Source organism: Anopheles marshallii, chromosome 2 (genome assembly GCF_943734725.1).
Source record: "Anopheles marshallii chromosome 2, idAnoMarsDA_429_01, whole genome shotgun sequence".
In the NCBI taxonomy this organism is placed as follows: Eukaryota; Metazoa; Arthropoda; class Insecta; order Diptera; family Culicidae; genus Anopheles; species Anopheles marshallii.
Window position 1 is genome coordinate 49,691,968 of NC_071326.1, and position 14,722 is coordinate 49,706,689.

The window sequence follows — 14,722 nt, forward strand, 5'->3', positions numbered from 1 at the left end:
TGTGTGCTGCAAGGGGAACGACAACTCAATTCAGTTACACATCGCAACCAACGAACGGTAAGCGAGATTTGAACCAATATGTGCATGATTGTGAAGATTGTGATTGTGAACTATTTTACCATTCAAACACTAATGTAACGTTCGTAACCACACCACGCTTTGATTATGAAATCACTTTGGGGTCAATACTTGAGAAAACAATAGGGAATTGGCACCAAAGCAGTAAGCCAATTTAAGCTCGATACTTTTGGACGTTAGAAAACGAGATTTAGTTTCGTTTTTTTCTCCTCTCTGTGGGCGACCCATTAGCCAGCGTATTAGCCGGACACCGTTGTATAATCGTTCATTGTGTCTTCGAGCCGATGCTTGGAACTGCTGAAATTAACCTCAATCAAAGCTAGTGCAGGTAACTTTACCACGAACTTTCCTTTCTGATTTTTTTGTTTCTAACCTCAAATGTTAATGCTTTTTCTACGGATGATTTATTATACTGAAGGGTTGCTGCTCACTCATGTACACGTGGTTCACGCAAAACTATAAAATTGTACACATTTATCAAGCGTAATACTTTTTATTTAATTTAAATATTATTATCGACATCGCTAGTTACGCACATTTCGACCCAGTCCATCTCAACCGACTGAAGCTAACCGACTGATCTAAAACGATCATGTTGGCGTTTGATCAAATCCCACCTCCCGACGAATCCCACCTCCAGATTTCATCTCGTTCGCCAATGCGCACCAGTTCAATGTCACCGGGAGACTAGTTTCGCTTGGCCCAGCCCCTACCAAAGCTCGACGGAACTTATACAACCTGGAGCCCTCCCCTTTTCTAGCGCGATGTTCCCGCTCCCCGAACGAAAGCGAATGTGCGAAGCAACGACTAAGCGGGCCGGGATGACACGTGTCGAGATGGTAAAGGACTTTAGCTTAAAACAGGTTTAAGCCCGGCGATGCGAACCACCACTACCAGTCATTCCCCACGGGTAGGATCATGTAAGATCATCAAAAGGATGCCAAACGCAAATGTGTACGGTACACGGTCACGATCACCACCTCAGGGTTCGTATCCTTCTGTCATATGCGGTGCACTGAATGTAGGTCACTCGGACTCAGTTCTGCGATCGTTTGTCAAGATTGGCAATGCCTGCCCCGAACATTGTTCTCTCCCACAATCACACTGATTGAAGCGAACGTTCGATTACGTAACCCAGACCAGCGTGTGTTTGTGTATCACAAATCAATCGGTGGCGGTTGGTTCGCTTCGCGATCGGTGCAGGGTTCGATGATATGCCACTTATTGTTTCTGTTCCTATTTGTCAAACACTTGCGTACAAAACTTACGGTATGCCTGCAGTACAGTGGTGCCGTTGTAGCAAGACATTGGTGTGGCTAGCCATTTGATGCACTTTTGCAATGCGTCCGTCTCTGGTGTATGACAGCCAAAAGAACTCTTCTCGGCGACCACTTGCATGGAGTGCAACGTGTTGCTTAACCACTCACCGCAAACAAAAGCTCCCCGCGCAGTTGCAAAACAGAGTCTAGCAGATTTAATCACGGTTTAGTGGTTGCTGCACTGCGGTCCTGGCCCAAGAAACCACAGGCGCTACTTCCCAGATGCATTTATAGCTGGTGAGAAGTGTCGTTTAACTTTTAATGATTTCAATCACAAACAGAACTTCAAGACGGAAATTTTCGGCACGACTGTTCAAGTGTGGTTGATCGGTTTCACGACTAAAATAGTATATTTTGTAACGTTTGAAGCTAACAATTATGTCACATACAGTGAAGATCATTTTCTTCTTATTTTGTTCTGCAGCTGTTACCGGTCCAGTCCTGCTTGGCTGACCCCTATCTGTGACTATGTTTACTACATACTGTTGGCTCTTGAGGTCATCTTAGCCATCAAAATTAATTTAGAACAGTGCGAGTGGTATTCTTCGCTTATGCCAAACAAAAGACTCCAATGACAGGAAACGAACCCGCCCGCGCTTTAGCATTCTGTGAAAGAAATCATCGACGATTGGCGCTTACCTTACTACTTACCTGTCAAAACCAGTTTACCGTTGAAGAATAGAAAAAGTAAAAACCTATCCAACAGTACAGATTAGAGAACGCTATACACTCTTTCGGGGTGAATGAAATTTGTCGCCTATATTTGCATAACTAAAAACACGTGAGGCCAGATTTCACACATTACCAGATTTCACGCGGTGTTTGATGTATCCGTTGGACACCGTACTCGTTGTAGCTACAACAATTTTACAAATAAAATAGGATATCACAGACCCGATCGTTATACTGTTCCAATGTGCTTCCTAAACTAAGCCGTTGCGGTACCATGTTTCATGAATCGGTTCTAAGACGATGCCTCGTCAGCTATCCTTTTCATATTAATGATATTGATAGCATTTGGAATCGCCTGACCAAAAGAAGGAAGGAAAGTTCCGGATTCTCAAGCTATGAATAATCAGTGTGAATATTTTATTTCCAGCTGTTAAAAAATCTGCTATAAAATATGGGTTTGGCTGTAAATGGCTGGAAACGGCATTTGGCAAACGTGCTTTCAAACCGAACATACACAAAATTGCTTTCTCTCGATAGTAGCATGTGCGTTAAGCAGCTTTTACTGGAAGAAATATGATCCAACTGTTGTGAATCGGGAGGGGTTTTTTTTTTATTAATAAAGTGTGCAAAAAATGCTGCTTGATGGATGATCTTACTTCGATGCGTCATCGTAAACGGTATACAAAAATGACTTGCTGCGGCTGGCGTGCCCCTTCCCGTTACCCCGCCCATGTAATGCCAACCCGGTGCAGCGCAGGGTCGAATGCGCATTACTAGCAAGCCGGTCAATTTGTAGCTGAAAGTCCCAGACGGTTCGGCAAATAAGCAGCAGAAGAAAGACACAACGCCATCAACGCGGTCCAACCGATGCACCGATCAATGTGTGGACCTGTAGTGGTTTGAGTGGTGACACAGTGCCACCATCTTTCCCGTGAAGCAACATTGCTCAATGCGCACAGAGTGCGACATTCATCCCGCAACCATCCTTTAAAGAAAAACCTGACCTACCAGATGCAACGATGCACTCTTTGTGCGTCTCTTTCACCTTCTTTCGCTATTGCAGCAATTTGAGGATTCGCACTTTTGCGCTCGTTTCAAGGTTACTGTCCAGAGCAAGTCCAAAGGGCAAATAACCGTTGTGGATACGTGCAGCTTGCGCAATCCCAGCTCCGTGCCTTCCCGATACACGCCAAGTACATGAAAGCGCAAGTATTGCTTGGCCTGCATTTACGGACCACCTGCCCCCACCCCTTGCCAACATCATCATCGCTGTGTACGATCAACAGGTTAGGAATTACCCTTGTGCAGGCTGTAATCAACGCCACCCGACATGCATTAGAATGAAATGTGTTCCGGGCCAAGAGAAACCAGTCCTTGGAGTATGTACCGGGCCTGATACGTGAGGGAGCTAACGAACTAACCCTCTGTAAAGCTAATCTCTAATCGTGATAGCGAGGGGAAGTCTTTCAGCGCACCGCAAGTGGGTAGGGATGCTGGTCTATTACCGCCTTTTGTATCATAACCGCAACTGATCATACTGCTGATCGGTTAATGGTGTAAAAAACGAACTTATATTTCTTTTTGTTCTCTTCGGCATCATGCACCTGCAGCGCTAGGTCAGGTTTATGTAGAATACAGCAAAAAAAAACTTTATTGCACACTCCGTGGTGCCTTTTCCTGGGTAATCATCTATCAAGAAGTGTTTAAGAGTTGCTTACAGAAAAAGCAGCTCAAGCGGTAAACTATTGTACAGTATATTAAACTATGCTTGCAATTGGCTTTTATCTTATGTTACTATTCAAGAATAAGCTATTCTAGTAGCATGAAGAAACAATTTCTATTAACTGTCTTCCTTATGCTCGCAACAAATCATCAAAATTGATGCGGTAATTGTTGGACAAAATGCAACAATTATTGCAATGCTGAAATAACGATGGAAATATTAATCCAATGCATTAAATTATGCGTTTTTGGACAATATTTTACAACACTTGATGAAGAAAGCTCAAAGGTTCGACATCGGTATAAATTATAAAACAACAATGAACTTAGTCATAGCTCATAAAGATCCATCTTAATGCTTCATGTTACAAACACCATCTATCCTTGACGAGATAGAAGCAAAATAAAAGACGTGTCTCAATAATAGTTATTATCATTAAGGGGGTAGGGGTGCACCGCACTGGTGCGCCTCTGGTACACCTTTCTGGGAAAGGTTCAAGAACTGTGACCACAAGCTGTATATGACGTACGATTAAACTACTTCCCGCTTGGCCCGCACCCCATATCTATACAATTATCATCCGCGCCAGTGGCTAGATAAACTTACCCTGTTGCCTTCACCTTCAGCGACTGTCGAAGAGTTTAGGATTACGGAATTCTATCGACTTGTTCGCTAAAGGGGGAATGCTGTTGGGGAGAATTACGTGACGTCGCGTATTATTGTTTCACCATACAAAATCAAAGATAGACGAGATGCTGCTGTTACTACACCAACAATAATCTCTTTTGCGACCGTTTAATTCACTAACCACACTCACGGAAAGCGATAGGCAGCTGTGGAATTCTGCACACTAGACACCCCAGATCCACTACTGTTTCTTCCGTACAGGAACAAGATGTTCTCTTTCACGAGCAGCTGCGACGGTCACTTCTACCCGGTTTGTCGGTTAAACGACGAATGAACGATCCAGCGCGATCACACCGGTTCCGCGCGACAAATGACGACTGCCGGGGAGTTTACTTGCGGGGTGAGGTGTACAATGCACGAAAAAAAACTCTCTCACACACATACTTACGAGCTTCGCAGGAAAAAAAACACACAACAACGGGAACCATCAACCGGTAGTTTGCGTTCTGCGCGCGGTTTGCTGAGCTAGCCCTTGCTCCATGGTTCGTGCCGCAATGTTTTCGGACATTTTATATTTACTTATCATTCTGTCCGAAATGTGCTTTTCTAATCATATTTTCGTAAGTAAACGTTTACCTTCTGGCTTTTGCAGCAGTTCAGCACATTTCACGGAGAAAGTTGACCGTAACATTAGAACGCCAAAAAAGAGCTACATTTTTCATTCAGATGCGAACGACCCGGAATTGTATTTGGTATAGAAAGTGCAAGTATTATTAGCAAGATAGAGCATAACAGATAAATTTACAAAATGGACTTCTAATAATAAATTTCTAATACATTATTGTATTGTGCAGCGTTTTTAAATACGAAAGCAGTACGGATTCATCATTCAAATACTATATTATTTGCGCCAGAAACTATTATTTGCCGATAACATACACAATGTCGCTCAAATAGAAAACAATTGATAGAACAAAGATTAACTATAGACAACCAGCTACTATGGATCAGGCAAAGCAAGACCACTGGGGGTTAATGAATTTGATTGAAGTAACTAAAAACGCATAAATTTAGCATTGCAATGGGTCGAATCCATTTCCAAATGCATCGTGCTAAATTGGCGCTAAAAACACTATTGCTTGGAACGTTTTGGCAACACTGCCCCGCAATTGTCAAACTAGCGAACGCACCAACAACAACACGAACTTTGACAAACACAACGTCGTGTCTATTTACGAAAACGTGCTGCAACTTTGGAGTGATCGCATCATGGTCTCTGCATCCGAGAAGAAAAGCAAAAAAGCGAACAATTCTGTGAGAATAGGTAATTCAAAGGACAAAGAGCACCTCTGAAAATCTTGCTGTACAACGTTTGATTGTCCATAATTTAATTTTAGAAGAAAACTGGGAACCTGATGTTACCGTTCCACCAACCATAAGCGACGATGAAGAGAATGAACCGGCGCAAAACGTTGGGCAAGAGCCTACCCTAACGAAAGTTACTGTAGCGGAACTGTGCAAGCAACGAGCCATACCCAGTGTTTTGGAAATGCGACTTCAAGAGTACTTTGAACAACATCCACGCATACAACCCTTGGCATCATCCGAATCGAACACCGTCGACATTGATCTAGCCGACTCAGAGGAAGAAACTTGGATCATTCAATGTCCCTCCACCATTAACGTTAAAGCCGAATTGATGGCAAAGAAAATTAACCTAGATGCTGGCCATTCGACGATCAAGCATTGCTCCGTACCGCTCGAGGCACACGTGCAAATCAATAGCGAGGAGCGTGTGGTAGGGTTGCTGTCTGGATCACGCGTAAAATCCTTCGTACCGGTCGGATTTGTCCGCATTAATCAAGCGCTACCTTTATTGGACGTACCGGTACCATCAAACACGGACAGTTCGAACCAAGTTACTGTACCCTATCCGAGCGAAATTCGCGAACGTCATCCTCTGCTCGGGTACGATTTTAACGAGCATATGACATTACCCAAGCGTGTGCGGAAGCGGCTATCGTTTGCCCAGCAGAATGCAGCATTTATGTATCAAAATGCTGGCAAAAGTAAGAAGTCAAATACAACTACGGAAGACACTACAGTGACATCAACTGATGACGCAAACCAATCAGTCGTTCAATCCACTCCAACTAAAACCAAGAAACGGAAACATCCGTCCGATGTGGGAGTTGCGGTAACAGTTAAGCAGGAATCAGTGTCACCGAAGAGAAAAAAGGGTAAAAATGATGATGAAGAACAAACAGTAAATGGAAAAAAAGAACAAGGGATAGAGGATGATATTTCCTGGCTGCTGAATATTTAGCTTTCAATACATGTAATGCAAACCACTATCACAAAGGCGTGTCTTTCTTTACTTCTGTTTGATCACAGCCAGATGACTCCGAAAAAAAACAAGATTGGATTTTCGCAACTGAGGCGGAAAATTTTAGTTTTATTTCCAGATACACACGTCGCGGGCACCCGTGTTAGATTGTGCTTCGTTCTGGTTACTTTCCCTGGAATGCTTGCAAAAACAGTACCGTACAATTTGTGTGCATTTTAGCTAGAACAAACATTCACGCCTTCATCCATTTCCCACACCACATTCGCGCCTACGCTTGCTTTGATTAATATGTATGTATATGTTTTGATTCTCAACGACGGTCATTTGTAGTCCGCCCGATCGGTAGGCAACTCACGATAACGATCACGATTAGGCTCAAGCATTCAGCAACGTTCTAAACGCGCAATATCGGACGATTTTATGCCTTCTGTGCGATGCTGAATCAAAGGAAAATTCGACCCAATCGTGGCCGGGCGAATCGGAACACACCGTAAGCAGCAAGACCCAGCAAACCATACTTAAAGGTGTACTTCACCATACGATGGCCAAAGCTAGCCGGGGGAATCGTTATGATCGATTCAATTTGGCTTTTGTCGACCTTCCCCCAGTGCTTAGCAATACCGGCCGCATGCCCAATTCCTACCACGCCCACCACTCGGACCGGTTCGGGACGACCATCGACCGGGTTCATCTGTGGCAATGCCGCCATCTGCAACGAATGGCACAGAAAGAGATCCCGCTCGTCGATGAACACGCGCCCGAAAGCTGGAAACTCGTCGGCCATTTCAAGCATTATCTCCTCCAACAAATCTTTCCGCTTGCACTGTTCCACCTCCTCGATGCTGATGTCATCGTCGATGAACAGCAGCTTCGGTATCAGCTTGATCGTTTGCCACAGAGAAAGTCCACGCAGGGCACGGTGAAGCGTTACCTTGATCTGCCGATCGCCGAGATGTATCACGCAGTTCGGAATCTGTTGCGCTTCCTTCACCGCGCACCGAAACTCACCGCCCGGTGCCATGCCGAGCTTCTTCGTGAACTTTGCGTTCATACTTAGCAGCAGTATATAGAACAGCCCATTGATCGATCCATTTGTCCGAATGATGGCACGCATTTTGGCCAGGTTCATCTCTTTCGCTTCCTCTAGCAGCGTTTTTTCGTCGTACTTTAGTATATGCACACGCGATGTACACAGTTCCAGCATAACTACCTGCGGGCGCACGTTTCTCATCACGAGCGAAACGTCTCGCTGGGAACTTTCACTGAAGTGTGCCGTCCCAACCAAATATACCTTCGTACCGTCCGGTTTTGTTAGCAGCGTCACCGTCTCCGGAAGATTTCGATCAAACTCTTCGAGTGTTGCATAAAGCGGAATGGCCGAATCACTACCACTTTCGGCTGGCAGTTGAGACACATTAGCCGTGGTGTCATGCGAATCCTTCTCGCCCTGGGTGGTGGTAGTGGACGTGTCGGACTGCGACATATTAACGCTTACATCCGGAGCTCGGGGCGTGCTGGCAGTCAGCACTTCGCCGTCCTCCTCCGATGAGCTCACGAACGAAAGTGTCACATTGTTGATCGTATCGGACAACTCACCGGCAGCGCTCAGATCCAAGCTGAGCGTGCTGGCCGTACTATTAAGCGCGCTCGCATCTCCTATCGTATCACCCGTCTGGTCGAAGTTGTTGTTCCGCAAACTGTCCAGAAGCTGCTGAGTGGAATCCTTTGCATTTTTCTTCTGCTTTGCACGGAGCGTTTCATTCCAATCGCCAGTAAGGTTCACGTTTTCAATATCTGCGAACAGTTTATAAACGGAAAGGATAAGTCGGATCGAAAGAAAGCAGCATCCGACCTACTTACCACTGTTGCTCAAATCGGAATTGTTCATCTTATCCGAACCGAGTGAGGAATTGAACGTTTGATCCAGCGCGCTGTTATATTCCGAAGACGAACTAATCGGAGAAGACATTTCGTCCTTTTCAGGTTATCACAGAGCCCAACACAGGCACAAGCACCACGTAACCACGTATCGTACCGTATCGTTATGCGTTGTTACACGAAAGGCAAGGTCGTTGCATGTACCGTAGAAATCTTCCAAATAGAGCCACGCACCCAAACGCGTTGTTATTATTCACCAGCAATTTCGCTTCTGAACGTCAGCGACAAATGACAAACGAACGGTGGTTGCTTGATAAGGAAAACGTAAACATCAGCTAAAGCAGAATCAGCTTCGTATGCGATGACCAATTCTACAGCGTATCAATCCGCCGTTCTACTAATAACGCTCTAGCAGTAAATGCAGTCAACAACTCGCATAAAATGCTAACATGTTCAGAATATTTTGTTCTTCTGCTCGTACAAACTGCGATTTGTTTTGTATGATTCACTGTCACCGAACCTATCTATAGCGTTTCATTCAAAACTCAGAAACAAATGCTCCGACAATACCAAGGTTGCTACAACCGTTTTTGAAATGTCGGATTTTAATTACCATTCTTCAGCATACGGAGTTGGAGCTACCGAGTAGCAAGTTGTGCTACTAGCTCATAAACTTACATGTTCCAAAGTTCCAGTGATCCGGATTCCGGATTCCGCGATAAATTCACTTCGTTCGCTACGCACCTCAACAGCTTGACGAGCGCCTTCCTCTTTGGGCACCAACGATGTTGTGACCTCCATGTTCGGTTGGATGCTGCTCCCAGTGCAAAACGATTCTACTCTACACTAATTTATCTTTCTCAAGAGCGTCCCCAGGAAAAACACAAACAAGTAATTGCATGTTATATTTTCTTTTTATCGTGTAGGGGAAAAGAGTTTGTTATGCACCTTTGAACAATTTGACGATCGACAGTTTATCCCGAGCATTACAACAGATGCCAGAAAGAATTGCGGTTCCTTTGTGTTTGTTGCCCTTTGCACAAACTATGTATGCTTTCTTATATGCTTCGCCTTCTAATACAGTGTTCGTGCGTTGAACCGTCGTCATATTTTATCTTCATACATTAGTTTTATTTTTTTTTTGCATTCTGTTCGCCACGGTAGGAACAAACCATCACGTTTGCGCATTACCTTCTGCTCTTTTTGGAGCCTCTATACCAATTTTGTGTTTAATCTATCCACAAAAATTACTCATCATTCTACACAAACCCCGGTTGGATCGGCTATCCTTCTGCTCAGTTGCGAGTGTTATTTCACTTTTGTACAAATAAAAAACAAATCTTCTCTATGGTACTGGGGTTTTATTAAATTATTTTCCTGAACGCATCGTGCAACGCGCTTTCTCGTGTTGCATGCTATTAATTAAGCGACCCATTTACTCTCTTTTACAATGTTATATGTAAGGAAATCGCTTTGAAAGTTTTGTTTACAAATGTAGTGTAGTAAAACGCCATAAAAGTAAAAATTGAACGAGTTGACACCATGGCCTCATACAGTCATCAGACGAAATTCAAGTTCATTGAGCTATATTAATCTTTCAAAGAGATATTGTAATCCTTTTTCCTGATTCTGCTGGGTGGCTTTATTGCATTGCATTTTTGAAGTGAATGAGAGCTTGAGGAAAAAGAAATGTTCCACAGTTGGATGTTGCTTCGTTATGCTACCTATACACGGACAACAACCAAATTAATTACGAAGATTGATTCTAAAGCATAGATTAACCAACGGCGCAAAATTAGCACACGTATCGAATAGAAACAGCCACCAAACTATTAAACGAAACTATTAAACACTTCTTCCTCTGGTTCACACATGCTTAATACACGCTTCCTCTACATTTATTCTTTTGTCTTCTTGTTTTGCTACTCAGTCTTTGTTCGGCATGGTTATTCAAGTACTGATAATTAAAACAGGACCAAAGTATGAACCACATTCGCTGAGCGCAGGTTGTTCACTTAACTAAAGGCGAGCACTTCATTTAAAACACCACCAGGTTGTGAATGATCGTGAAAGCAAGTACCACGATCAAGTTGCTATCAATCTCATGCACAGCTGTAAAAAACATGAGCTACCTGCCTGTAATATGTCTATTTCTTGGACGCTGCGATCCGTCTATTATGCGAATCTTTCATCCTCATTCAGGAAATGACTGGGACAAACATTATATGATAGTTTCTCGCGTTATTGTTGTAAAGGTTAATTTAAGTAATGAAAGTACATGAAACGTAGCAGTGCTTCCTTATTCTGATCATCCGGATGGTGAGTGATAGCTGGGAGATTCACAGGACCAGAAGCTGTTTGTTCATCCTGAGTAGCTCATCGAAAGTGTGCAAGGATGTACAACAAAATCAACATTCCTTCCTAGCTGCATCAACATTCCATGTGGCGAGTTGCAACTTGTTTGGTGTTTCAAAGCCAAAGAACGTCAAAAAAGACTTAATGATGACGATCTTCACCACCGATAGTGGTGAACTGCTTGCTCTATCCAAAATGGTAGGTCAACTTACACGTTTAGTTACGCAATCTGCGAGCGCAGCGTTTATTTGTTTTCTTTACACTCTATATCCCATTGTTTACCTTATCAATCTATCTTTTCGACAATATGCGGTGTCTGCTCTCACTCACTTATATCTCCATCAATCTTCCATATACACATTCGCTTCTTAACGAAGGGGGTAGGGTCATATATATCTATATAGTTCAGCTCTCTATAGCATTTCTTTCGTTCATACATTGACCATTATTTCGCCATCGTTAGATAGTGTACTACTGTGCAATGGTGTGTAGTGTGTGTTTGTGTATTTCGAGACATTAACCCAATTGTGTGTTACGTACTTTTCAATTTGCGTTATGTTCATTTTCGTCACTAGTTGTAATAATATTGTGTTCCATATTTTGTTACCGCTTTGTCTCTTCTATCATCCATGCGCATGAGTATGCTCTTACAATTTTAGACCACCTCGTTCCATATCTTCCATTTGTCTTCAGTCCTTTTTTCCAAACTACTTGCTCTACACACATCTACTAGAAAATGTAACTGGATCTCCTGGTAGTGTGAGGACTCGGGTTCCATGGTCCATTTTAATTCATTTATCTCTTTCTCTCTCTTTTTCTTTCACTCACACACACTTTCTGCTTCTCTCTTCCTCTCAAACTTTTACAATTCTTTCTTACGCCTTTTAACCATTTTATTTACTGCTAAGATCGTCCATCTAATTTAGATCATTACGTTATCAACTAAAATTCAGAGCATTGCCGTTATGCCCTCGCTCAGAACATCATCAATTACACAATCCGTTCATTCATGCCGTCGTGACCGGGGATTCTTTTAGCGCCATCATTTTTTTTTGTTCTAACTAATGCATACGCGTCTGTCGTGGCTTCTATTCGCTTTGCTACTACGCTTACTTGTATGATCCCTTCCATTACGTTTGTTGTTGTTGTGTGTGTGTATGTATGTGTTTGCTTGTTTCAAGTCGCTAATTTGTAGCTGTCAGTATCCTTAATCTTTTTAGGTTTTAAAAACTAAACCTACTACTCAAAGATGCGGCTTTACTCTCGGTGCTATGGAAAGAAAATCGACGATCAGTCACTATATTATCCAACCAGTGGGTGATTATTTTTTGTTTGTACAATACAACTGAATCTTTCAAAATTTACGGAGCTACAGAACGATTATCTGCTAGCTCCACAAACTTTGGATCACATGCGAAAGGATTCTAAGGATCCAAAGAGCTAAATTTGCTTCCCTGTTAACAGCATTCATTGCTATCGTGCTATTTGTTTGTTAGCTTATTTTTGCATGTGTTTTATTAGCATATTAATTGAGCAGTGCTTCCATGGTGTAGGGATGTGGTGGTTGTTGTTGAGATTGGTTATGTTGTCGATGTAGAAGGTGACTGTGTTGATGATAGCTGTTGTGGTGTGTTATCGGTGGCGAAAGTGGTGTAGGATGCTGCTGCTGGTATTGTTGCTGGAGCAATAAATGTTGTTGTTGTTGCTGTTGATGTAACTGATGTTGCTGCAATTGTGAATTGTTGTAGTGACGCAAGTTATGTTGTTGCTGCTGCTGCTGCGGCTGCTGTTGATGGTGAATACCTTGCTGAGTGGTGTGGTGATGGGATAAATGGAGATGGGAATGGTATTGCTGATGCTGATGTCTATGGGAATTCGTCATATTGGATTGTTGCTGGCGGTGGTGCTGTTGCTGTTGATGATGTTGTTGATGATGGTGCTGTTGTTGGGAAAAGTGCATATTCTTCGGCGGTTCGGGTCAGTCTAGGATTACAACCTGTAGATCACTTTTATTGCTATCGGTAGCGACCACTCCACCACCACCTCCACTACTGCTACTGTTGCTGACGACGCTGCTGCTACTACCACTGTTGTTAGTACTGCTGCTGTTCGTCAAAGCAGCTGCCCCGGAAGACATTAACGATGCTCCGGTGGATCCTCCAGACAACGAAGGTACCCCTCCGACTGGCGATATAACAGAACTTCCTGCACCTCCTAACGTTCCGCTCAGGGCAAGTGTGGAAGCCGCTGATAGTGGATGAACACCAGCGAGGGCCGCCGCCGCAGCAGCCACGGCCGCTGAATTGAGATTTAGATTTAGGTTAGCCGAATTGGGATGTTGCCCCGCATTGGCCGCTGCTAGTTGTGCTGCATGTCCCAACTGGGCTGTAAGCTGTGCTGGTAGACTAGGTGCCGTAGATGCCACTGGCAAGAGGGCAGCCACGATCGCCGAGTACTTAGGATGCAAATTTCGCCAAGGTTTCCGCGCAGCTCGACGCAACTCTACTATTGGAATTTCCCGCCGCAGTTTGCTAATGAATAGGAATAAACATTATTGGTTTATATTCACTTAAGCGTGTTCGTATGCTAACTTACCGGCCAGCTTTGGTGGAACGGTAAAAGACATCATCCGGCGCATCGTTCCAGCTAATCACCTGTTTTCGTCCGGAACCAGTTCGAGCCATTTGGGCAATTTTTGGTTTTCCATTCATCTGGAATGTTTAAATATACTTCATTAATTTAACCCCATCATCGATTGTTACACAATGCGCTTTCGCTTACATGGTGTCGGGGAAGCGGCTGTCCAGCAGATTGCGCGGCTGCAATCATTGCCGCATATTGCTCAGGAGTAGGCCGATGCGATGGCCTTGGATCCTTATTCGGTCGCTTTGCCGGTGGTGCTATGGTAGCTGAAAAGGTTAAGTCAAACATCACGAATACATATTTAGCATACAAATATTACAAACCAACCGAATAAGGTTAAATATATGAAATAAGGCATGCCTATACTCTTACCATCGATTCCATTTGCATCTTCGTACGTTCGTCGCTTCAATGACGTCGCGCCAGAAGTTCCTAAATTGCTACCAGTAGTAGCACCCGGGCCAGTCGGTGAACTATTAGATGACAAAGCACTCGCATGTAGATTGATCGCTGGCATACCACTACCGACTATACCACCAGAAGTAGAACCAGAACTGCCGGTACTTCCACCCACTGATACAGAACAAGCTGATGCTGATGCAGAAGTGTTATTACTGCCTCCCACGACAATCGGTGTTACAGCCAAACCGCCGGAACCGACCAACGGTGCTAATTTACCACTGAGAGCACTACCGACCGTTCCCGGAAGCGTCGCTGCCCCACCGAGCACCCCTGGCGTCGACGTGACCGCAATTGGCGGTTTACCGGGCTCTTCACCCTTATTTGGTATCCGATCGTATAACAGTGTACCGTCGGGGGCTTTCGGCGGTTTCGGAAACGCTACCACGTCCGGTTTCGGCATGTTCTCCTTCGGCGTTAGTACTAACCATTCGTTAACACTGACACCCGGATTGCCGAGCCGGTTTGCGATTTGCGTAACGCTGCCACGATCTTTCTTCCGGAACGTAAGCAACCGTCGGATCTCTGTTATACTTTTTCCAGCTTCCGCGTTTGCAACTGCAAATATGATAAACGAAAAATTATATATTTAACACATGTGGAACGTTTTGCTTTCACACA

The 14,722-nt window shown here is 43.9% G+C and overlaps 3 protein-coding genes across 3 annotated transcripts in view; 1 reads left to right on the forward strand and 2 right to left on the reverse strand.

Moving 5' to 3' along the window:
- Positions 1–5,688: 5,688 nt before the first annotated feature.
- Positions 5,689–6,745, forward strand: LOC128709072 (uncharacterized). Its single transcript, XM_053804057.1, has 2 exons — positions 5,689–5,743; positions 5,817–6,745. The coding sequence occupies exons 1-2, from the start codon at positions 5,689–5,691 to the stop codon at positions 6,743–6,745; spliced, it is 984 nt and encodes a 327-aa protein (XP_053660032.1).
- Positions 6,746–7,208: 463 nt separating this feature from the next.
- LOC128708067 (traB domain-containing protein) lies at positions 7,209–8,735 on the reverse strand. Its single transcript, XM_053803025.1, has 2 exons — positions 8,627–8,735; positions 7,209–8,560 (listed from the first exon to the last, which is right to left on the reverse strand). Exons 1-2 carry the CDS (start codon positions 8,733–8,735, stop codon positions 7,209–7,211), a joined length of 1,461 nt encoding a protein of 486 aa, XP_053659000.1.
- Positions 8,736–12,977: 4,242 nt separating this feature from the next.
- The window catches only part of LOC128710330 (metastasis-associated protein MTA1), a 36,223-nt gene continuing 34,478 nt past the window's right edge, over positions 12,978–14,722 (reverse strand). The window contains exons 10-13 of the mRNA XM_053805380.1: positions 14,015–14,659; positions 13,781–13,908; positions 13,595–13,710; positions 12,978–13,530 (exon numbers count right to left, since the gene is read on the reverse strand). Of these exons, the coding sequence (XP_053661355.1) occupies positions 12,978–13,530; positions 13,595–13,710; positions 13,781–13,908; positions 14,015–14,659 (1,442 nt within the window). The remainder of the gene's footprint in view (positions 13,531–13,594; positions 13,711–13,780; positions 13,909–14,014; positions 14,660–14,722) is intronic.

Excerpts from the sequence above, each read along its gene's own strand:
- LOC128709072 (XM_053804057.1), top strand. The coding sequence starts at position 5,689 with ATGGTCTCTGCATCCGAGAAGAAAAGCAAAAAAGCGAACAATTCTGTG. Across the intron at positions 5,744-5,816 it reads GAACAATTCTGTGAGAATAG|AAGAAAACTGGGAACCTGAT; the intron begins GTAATTCAAAGG and ends ATTTAATTTTAG.
- LOC128708067 (XM_053803025.1), bottom strand. The coding sequence starts at position 8,735 with ATGTCTTCTCCGATTAGTTCGTCTTCGGAATATAACAGCGCGCTGGAT. Across the intron at positions 8,561-8,626 it reads TTCCGATTTGAGCAACAGTG|ATATTGAAAACGTGAACCTT; the intron begins GTAAGTAGGTCG and ends AACTGTTCGCAG.